General features: G+C 48.4%; 1 protein-coding gene across 1 annotated transcript; it reads right to left on the bottom strand.

The window, feature by feature from the left end:
• Nucleotides 1-315: 315 nt before the first annotated feature.
• On the bottom strand, nucleotides 316-4633 carry PRELP (proline/arginine-rich end leucine-rich repeat protein). The gene is made up of 2 exons (XM_006887888.1): nucleotides 3678-4633; nucleotides 316-491 (listed from the first exon to the last, which is right to left on the bottom strand). Exons 1-2 carry the CDS (start codon nucleotides 4627-4629, stop codon nucleotides 316-318), a joined length of 1128 nt encoding a protein of 375 aa, XP_006887950.1. The 5' UTR covers nucleotides 4630-4633.
• Nucleotides 4634-9002: the final 4369 nt, after the last annotated feature.

Here is a 9002-nt window from a genome sequence, read left to right as displayed (position 1 = left end):
GAAAAGGGGATCTAAAGCCTTCAGACACACATCTAGCCTTCTCGGGTAAAGGGAGACCATATAAGGCTGGAAGTTTTGGGTGCAGTGGGTCTTTTTTAGTTGGGCTGGACCAAGTAAACTTGGAAATCTCCCTTTAAACACTGGGGGAAGGGGATGTAATAAAGTATACGGTTTTCGCCTGCTTCAGCAAGGTGGGTTAAGAAAGGCAAAGCTGGGAGCAAGAAATGGAGCTGGAGAGAGCCAGTGGTGGGCTCAGAGGCCTGAGCCACCAACATTCAAGTCTGATCCAAAGGCAATGCTGGGGTGGATGGGAGCCTAAATGACCACCGACTGCAGGAGGCGGAAGCACATCATGAGGTCCAGAGGGATGGGCGGCTTCAGGTAGTTCCCGTCCAGGCGCAGGTAGCGCAAGTGTGGTACGTTCTCTAGATCTGAGGAGAAGTCATGGAAGGCAACCAGGTTGTTGGGGCAAATCTGGGTCCCATTGATTTCTGCAGAGAAAAAAAGAAGAGAGGTCAGCAACAAAATGGCCTGGTCAGGACAGAATGGGGCAGGAGACAAAGGATGAGGGTGGAAAATGGGGGCACAGCTGAGACTAAGAAGAACAGAGTTCTCGTCTCTGGACCTGGCTGACTTCCAGAATGTGTGACTGTGTGCCCATGAGTCACCCTAATCTCTAAGCTTAGTGTACTGATTTGTAAAATGAGTGAAGTTGGAGTAGATCAACAATGCTTGTTTTTGGAAAGACTCTGGGGATAATCGTGGAGGAAGTCAACTCTGAACTGAGCCTTCAAGAGTAGGCAGAATGACAACAGCTGGAGACCTGGAGAGGGGTGTGCTGATTGAATGACCTGCTTGAATGAAGGTGTGGAGGCAAAATAACTCTAGGCAGAACCTGGGAGTAGTTAACTGTGCAATAGCATCACTGGGGAAAAGAAGCTGCAAAGGGAAGGTGTGGTCAAATGTTGATTGACTCTCCACTATTTCCCTTCAGTCTCTAGACTGTGGAATGGTATTGAGCAGGAGATGAGAGATTAGGTTTATAGTGTAGAAAGATGATCCTAACTGCCGTGTGCAGGAAAAGAATGAATGAGGTGAGATTTTACACATTTGGATTTTAACTGAAATAAAGATGAAGGAGGAAGAAAAGGAGGCTTTGGAGGTTATACAAAGGACCTGTGGCCATGAAGAGCCTGTCCTTGAGTGTCCATGGACCTGAGATTCTTTTTTCTTCTTTATCTCTTAGAAGATGCTGGCTAGGTTCACATATTTCTTTAAATTAAACTTTTCTCTCCTTCCCATAATCTTGTCTCCATTTATCATCTGTGACTTATTTCCCTTTTTCGGGGTCTATAGCTGCCATTGCCTCCCGTGCAATTAACTGCTTCTGAAAACCTGCCAGAGGGTCACCTATGGGTCAGCTCTGACTCTGTGGTACACAACAACATAGCTGCCCTGGGAGTCCCCAACACATTGTGATGAAATACTGCCAGACCCACGTCATCCCTGGGACTAGGGGTGGAGTACATTGTTTGGAGCTTTGGGTGTTCATCGGCTCATTTCAGAAGTAGAGAGCCAGGCCATACTCAGTTAGTTCACTGTAACCTTGAACCTCTGTGGAAATCTACGGAGCATGACAGCAACACAAAAGCCACCACTGAGGTGGTGGCAGCACACGAGGCTCGTCGGCTGGGATTTGAACCACAGTCTCCTGCACTAAAGGCGAGAATTTGCTCACTGAGCCACCAGTGTCTCATCTTCATTATTGGAGAAGCAGAAAGAGCCTTGTCGTGGGAGACAGAAGTCTTGAGTGATAGTGAACAACTGGGGTAGATGCAGAAAGATGGGAGTGGGAAGCCTCTTGACCTGCCCTTCAGAGGTTAGCGATGTCCCCTGAACACCCTGGTCTTCTTCAGTCCTGTAAAGTCCTGTCAGCCCCTGAGGAATCAGACTCTCCTTTCTAGCTACATTTTCAGCCCACACAATTTCCTGTGGGTAGCGTGTTCTGTCAATTTACTACCTGCAGGGTAACATTAAGCAGCTTCTCTCCTTTCCTAATTCATTTATCTCAGAATTTAAAGAAATCCTCTCCCACTTTTATAATTATCTCAGACTCATGAAGAGATCTGCTTCCACATCCGGAAGAGATCCGCTCCTGCACCCATTTGTTTGATAATTGGGGGCACTTTGACCATCTCCTTCTCCTTCCTTTGGTGAGGAAACTTGGAATTTCTAGTATTGCTTGAGGAATCATTTCTGTTCTGTTTCATGCTTGTCTTCTTTTCTGTTGTTGAAGCCCTACTTTTGCTTAAGGACCAGATACTACTTCCTTTCCTCAGCTTCTAAACTCTTCGACTGAAGCTCTGCTCAGAGCTGACATGGTGGTTTGGAGCAGAGCCCTGTAGCAGAGCTCTGTCCCCCACTTCCCTCTCCTGGGCCCAACTTATACTGTTAAGCTCCCCCCTTCACCCCAGCTCTTGTCTTGTTTATCATCTGTGAATGTTTTCCTTTTTTTGTTGTTCATAGCTGCCATTGAGAAACTCCATCTACAGTGGAATGAAACACTGCCAGGCCCTGTGTCATCCCCATGATCCATGGAAGATCAGATTAGCAAATGTGGCTTAGGCAAGCTCTCCTCTAAATCACTGACTTAGAAGACTAGATAACAGTGTTCCAGACAGATTCAGAAAGCATTAGCATGCAGTCTTACTTCCTGGCTGACATGTTTTTACCATGTGCCTGCTCTGATTAGGCAGATTTCTGCGTATCTTTCACAGTCTCTTTAAAAATCTAGATTCGGAGTTGTGACACAACTGTCTCCCACCACTGTCAGCTTCTGCAGCATGCAAACCCCAGGTGTCTCAGGGGGCATGCTCAGATGTCTCCTTCTGCTCTTAGGAGAATGTCCAGTATGTTTCATGTCCATCTAACATGATAGATCTGAATGGCAAAGAGAAGAAAGGGTGAGGGATAAAGAAGGGAATATGCTTCCCTTACTGATTGCCTGCCAGGCATGGCAGAAGTTGTTTTAGGAGTCCTTGTTGTGGTAACTATTGAGTTGGTATCAGCTCGTAACTGAATTTTCAGAGGCAGTGGATTATACGGGAAAAGGCGGTCCATTTTCCTCCTATGAAGTAGCTGGTGGATTAGAACCACCAACCTTTGGGTTGGCAGTGCATCTCCTGGTGTAAATGGTTAAGCGTTGAGCTTCTAACAACCTGGGAACCAAGTCCATCGAGAGGTGCCTTGGAAGAGAGGCCTGGAATTCTACTGCTGAAAAAACAGCCCTTGAAAGCCTGATGGAGCAGAGTTCTACTCTGACCCTGCCAAGGTGGCCATGAGCTGAGATTGACTTAATTGGCACTGGTGCTGGGGGTGTTTCAGACACTTTCTACAGTCTAAACTGTGAAGTCCTTACATCAGCTTTGTGGCAGAAGACATTATATAACCATTCTCCTATTATACATCAGGGCACTGCACAGAGTGGGAAAGAGCTTTTCAAGGACACAGACACTAAGTGGAAGGGCCCAGGTATGAGCGGACATCTGTTACCGAAGGAGGAGCTTTTTGCCTCGACCCACTGCGAAGCCCCGCCCCACTCAGCGGCCCCGCCCCATGCAGAGGCCCCGCCCATCACGAAGGGCCCCCCCCCCATGCCGAAGCCCCGCCCCACTCACTCTCGATGGAATTGTTGTTCAGGTACAGGTGCTCCAGCTTGTTGTTAATGGCAGGCACATTGCTGATCTGGTTGTGTGACAGGTGGAGCACCAGCAGGTTGGAGAGGTTAAAGGAGTTCTTGGGGAGTCCCCTGTCTGACAGCTTGTTGTAGTTAAGCCGGATGAAGGCAAGGTTGGGGAAACCCTTGAAGTAACCATTAGGGATGGTCTCAATCCTGTTGCTGTCCAAGAAGAGCTGGTGAAGAGCGGGCACCTTGGGTGGCATCTTTCTCAGGATGTTGTGGGCCAGGTTGAGCTGCATAAGGTTCTTGAGGCCCTGGAAGGTGTCCGGCTTTAAGACGGCATCGCTCAATCTGTTGTGTTGAAGATCCAAGAGCAGTAGATTCTCCAGCTTACTGAAGACCCCGGGAGGGATTTTGGAGATCTGGTTCTGGCTCAGCCTCAGCTGCTCCAGGTTCTTGGGCAGGGCGGAGGGAACCTCTTCCAGCTGGTTCTTCTCCATGTAGAGGAAAACCAGGCTGGGCAGTTTCTCCAGCACCCTCTGATCTACCTTGCGGATCCGGTTGTTGTCCAGGTTGATCCACCTCAGACCCGAAGCATTCTTGAAGGACTCGAGCGGGAGCTCGGAGATGAAGTTGTTCTGGAGATAGAGGTAATGGATTCGGGATGGAATGACAGGGACCTTGCGCAGGTTGCGGCTGTCACAGTAGAGGGCTGATGGGAAATCATAGGGGCAGTAGCATTCTCGGGGACAGTCAGGGAAGATGGATGGAGGACCTGGGGGAAGCGGGGGAGGCAGGTCCGTGGGTTCCAAGGGCTCAGCAGGCCTGGGAAAGCGGGGTGTTGGTCTGGGCCTGGGTCTGGGTTTGATTTTCGGCCGCTTTGTTGGCCGGCCTTGTGTCACGTAGGCCAAGATGACAAGTGGGAGGAGCCAGCAGAGGGATGACCTCATGGTCTAGGTGGCTGACTCGCCTAGGGAAGGAGATACAGGAGACCGTTAGTTCCTTGAGTCTCAGAAACCAAATGACTTGTCTCTGCAGCTAGAGTTGGCCAGACTGCTCCTATTTGCTTATGCCCAGCAGTTGAGGGAGTAACAAGGGCTGAGGGAGGCTTTTATCCCCTGGCCAGATCCAGCCTTTGATGTGTTTAGCCTTTTCTGGAAAGGTTGAATCATCCTGGTAGGACGTACATTCGGCTTGTTAGAGAAAACCATTAACCTCTCTGGCCCCAAGTTTACCGCTTACACCATGAGAAAACCATCCCTAGCATCTTAAGTCCTTCTCCTTGGAAGACTAGAAGTTCCACGCAGGAGGTGAAGACCCTGGATGAGATGGAATGGCACAATGGCTGTGACAATAGGGTCAAGTGTGTCAGAGACGGTGAGGGGTGGTTGTTCATAGGGTCATTATGATTCTTAGATGACTCGACAACACATAACAACAAGCATTCTAAGAGAAATAATAGGCTCTAGGAACTTTAAAGTCATGGAATACGTAATCTGAAACAGGTCCTCAGAAATCTCCTAACACAGTTTTCAAATTTTGCCCCCTGGAAGCTCCTCCCCTTCCTGTTGTGTCCTCCTCTCTTGGGGAGGTGATTGAGTGGATAGCCCCCAACTCAGTCCTGCATCAACTTGAGTGGCTCTGTTTTTAATCTGTTTTATATTTTGACTTTCAGCCAAAGAATTAACTTAGAAAAAATTTTTATTGCTAAAAATGACTTGAAATCCACCAATCAAGTCCACCGTCCACTGTTTACAGAGTGAAGACTGGATGGAAGCCAGAAAGCTGTTTTAACACAGGGTGAAAAACCCAGGTCTCTCACCTTACAGAGAGGAGCTGGGGCAGGGGGAGGTACTGGGAAGGCCAGCCGGCAAGAGCTGCAGACACCCACAAGTTTGTTCACTCCTGTGCTCTGGTGCCTCCCAGCTCGCTTTGCACACCCTGCGTTTGAGTCAGAGAATTTGGGTCCCTGCCAGCAGGGGAAGCAACCAAGAATTTCTCCCCAGATGTGGGATCTGAGGGAGAAGTAAGCAGGCAGAGAAGGATATTGAGAAAACACTTTCTTTCCTTCTGACGTGGTACTGTTAATCCCCCTATCTACTGCAGCTGGTGAGATTGAGGTGGAATACTAGGAAGAACTCCCCACTGGTTTGTTGGCATGGAGGTTGTGGTCAGGCTTCCTTTCCCATTGGCTGCCTGGAACAGGCCCTGTGCCGTGGGAGGTGGACGCTGCGGGAACAGCCAACCAGAGAGGTCCAGGAAGATCTGGTGCTCCACCTCTGCCCCATCCAAGAGAAAGCTCAAATGCAATCTAAACTTTCCAGGGCTGGATTTGAACCCAAGTTCCTCTGCTTCCTTGCTGTGCATCCCTGAGCTTGTTACTTTGCATCCTCAGCTGTAAAATGAGAGCAAGACTAATCTTTGCTGACTTGTTTTTGACGGCTTACTACAGCAAAGCCCCAGTGTTGATGTTTGTTGATATTTGTCAAGTTTCTGCACACTTTATAGTTAAACCTGGTACTTGACAGTGTTCTGTTTAATTTTTAAACAACTGGGGTCAAATAGAAAGAATGAGGAAGTGTGAAGTTTCTCCATAGGAGCAGTATTTTTAGGGAAGGGGAGGGGTCGGTCACCTGTTGGCTTGGTGATAGTTTACACTGAGCAGGGGCATGGGCAGAGGGAAGGGGGTGCTCATCTGGATCCATCCCTTCCCTGTCATTACAGGGATGGGATGGGGGTAGATTTGGAAGGTGGTGGACCACTGATGCTGGTGGGGAGGTTTGAAAGAGCAGTGGAACCATGCAGAAGCTTGGGTAGAGGCATAGCATATTGACTTTGGCTCCCAGAACACACATCGCTTTACAGATACACTAATCCTGTTCTGTTCTTCTCAGGATGGGCCTCTCGTCTCATGGCAAGTAAGTGGGAAGGGCGGCTCCAGGCTAGGGGTTTGGGGTCAGACCTTCAGTCTCTGTGACTCTTGCCAGCTGGCACCACATCCGCATACCCTGTTGACACTCAGCCAGGGCCAGTGGGTTGAGCCCAACAGAAACAGTAAAAATATCAGTAGATCCAAGTTACAGACAGAAAGTGGCTGAGAAAGGCCAGGGGAAGGTGCTTCCTATCCCTTTCTGCCCCAGAACATCATCTTTGTGGCAACCCCTCTGGTCTCTAAGGATTGGGTCCAGCCACACTGCTTCAACTAGCCCGTTTTGCTTCTTTCACACAATTGTGGTGGGTGTGCCCTTCTCCTGGGGTGGGAGACATGCTGGAAATGTGGACTTCTTGGGCTTCTAAGAGGTAAAGCTGGTGTCTGGGCCCCATGATCAGTGCCTCAATTTGTCACCTCCTGCTGTCACTTACCTTCCCTTTTAGCCTGAATTGGCTCAGCCCATGCCTCACTTGGCCTAGCACCCAGCTGCTTGCTGGCTTTGGTCAGAGGGAAAGAGCAGAAACCCTGACCAGCTAGTACAGTAATCCAGGGAGAGGCTCAGGAGGAAAGCATGTGGTAAGAAACAGGAAAAAGAGCAGAATGTCACCACACTTTGTGTGGGTGCAGTGATATATCTACTTTATCACACACACACAGTCACTCACTCACTCTATCTCCAGGATATTCTCTCTCTCTCTCTCTCTCTCTCACACACACACACACACACACATACACACACACTCTTCCATGTTCCTCTTCCCAGAGTACACATCTAAGCAAAGCAAACTCTGTCACATATCATTTGTGTTCATGTGGAGAACACATTTGTGTACTTGAAGTATAGGAAGGAACAAAGAAAAGAGGCCAGGAAGGAGGGAGGAAGTGTGACAGGAAGGGAGGGAGGAGAGGGAGGCAAAAGGCAGGCAGGCAGGCAGGCAGGCAGGAAGAGGCGGTCTTGTGGCTGCTCATCCTCCCTCTCAGGCGGTCCTCTTCCCAAGGTCCTCTGCTGTACTGGGGAAACATGTGCTGTTAGGGACCTCTCCTAAGTGCTGGAGAGCAAGGCTGTCAGTTTAAAGACTAAGGTGCACCTGCCTCAAGCCATGATATTTTTTAGTTGCTTACTATGCATTTAAGAGTTGGACAATGACTAAGAATGACAAAAGAAGGATTGATGCCTTTGAATTATGATGTTGGAGAAGAACACAGAATAGCCCAGGGGTTGCTAAAAGAACAAACAAGTCTCTCTTGGAGAAGATGCAACCAGAGTGCTCCTTAGAGGCAGGGATGGTGAAATTTCTTCTCATGTACTTTGGGCATGATGTCAGGAGGGGCCGGTCCTTGGAAAAAGATATCATGCTGGGAAAGGTGGCAGATCAGAGAAGGAGGAAAGATCTGAACAAGATAGACTGATGCAGTGACTGTAGCAACGGGCTTGAGTGTATCAGAGGTGGTGAAGATGGCACAGGACAGGGCAAGGTCCAGATGAAGTGTTCACAGGGTCGCTCTGAGTGGGTAGTCAACTCAATGTCACATAGTAACAAAAACAACAACTATCTATCATCAAGGGCCTTACAGTTTGGTTCTTGGCCTTACCTCCACTGAAAGGACTGAGAAGGAGAGGCATTCATTACAAACTTTAGACTTGAGTCTTGTTGTCAGACCCCTCACTACTTGTAACTGGTGAGCTATGAACTAATCTAAGTCCTATAATTTTCTTGAAAATAACACAGTCATGTTGCATATAAATTAAGGGGTGGTTAAAACATTAATGCATTTTAAAAAGGAAACATTTTTTAAAGCCCAATTTTGTGATTCTGTTACTTATTTATTTTAGAGCATTTATCTTATAATCATCCAGAACCTTCTAAATAAGCAAGAATTCTTTCATGCTGTGAGAAGACCAGCCCCACGGCGCTTCCCAGCACCAGCTGGAGTTTCCCTGCTTCCCATCATAGACTTTGTCACTAAAAGCAGACAGCAGGTGCCGGATACCACAATAAATTAAGCTTGCCAAGAGCATCAAGCAAAAGGCTGGTCTGTGAGCAACTGGCCTTGGCCGGTGGAGGTCGCTCAGTGCCCTGGAGGGACTAGAGCTAGTAGACTCCTCCACCACTCACTTCCTCATGCCCCCCTCCAGGCCAGTACCTCCTGGAAGCCTTTTGAAGGTCTGATCAGTGCCAATAGGATATTCCCAAGGAAAAACTCCCTGGGTGTAAGTATGCACAGATGCTTTTGTATGTTAGATTAGAACCTGTGTGTGTGTGTGTGTGTGTGCACGCGTGCACGTGTACAGACACGCACACACACACTTCTTTCTTAAGAAAATAGCCTTCTTAAGAAACTTCTTATCAGGCATGAGCTTGTTCTGACAACATATGTGTTTCTCTGAAA

The sequence above is a fragment of the Elephantulus edwardii genome, unplaced genomic scaffold (genome assembly GCF_000299155.1).
Source record: "Elephantulus edwardii isolate Elephantulus edwardi_28Jun2011 unplaced genomic scaffold, EleEdw1.0 scaffold00063, whole genome shotgun sequence".
Lineage (NCBI taxonomy): Eukaryota > Metazoa > Chordata > Mammalia > Macroscelidea > Macroscelididae > Elephantulus > Elephantulus edwardii.
Note: the sequence above shows the minus strand (reverse complement) of the source record. Positions and strands in the feature narration are given on the sequence as shown.

Coding starts and splice junctions, on each gene's coding strand:
- PRELP (XM_006887888.1), bottom strand. CDS start 4,629: ATGAGGTCATCCCTCTGCTGGCTCCTCCCACTTGTCATCTTGGCCTAC. Junction 492..3,677: donor GAACAACAATTCCATCGAGA/GTGAGTGGGGCG, acceptor TTTTCTCTGCAG/AAATCAATGGGACCCAGATT.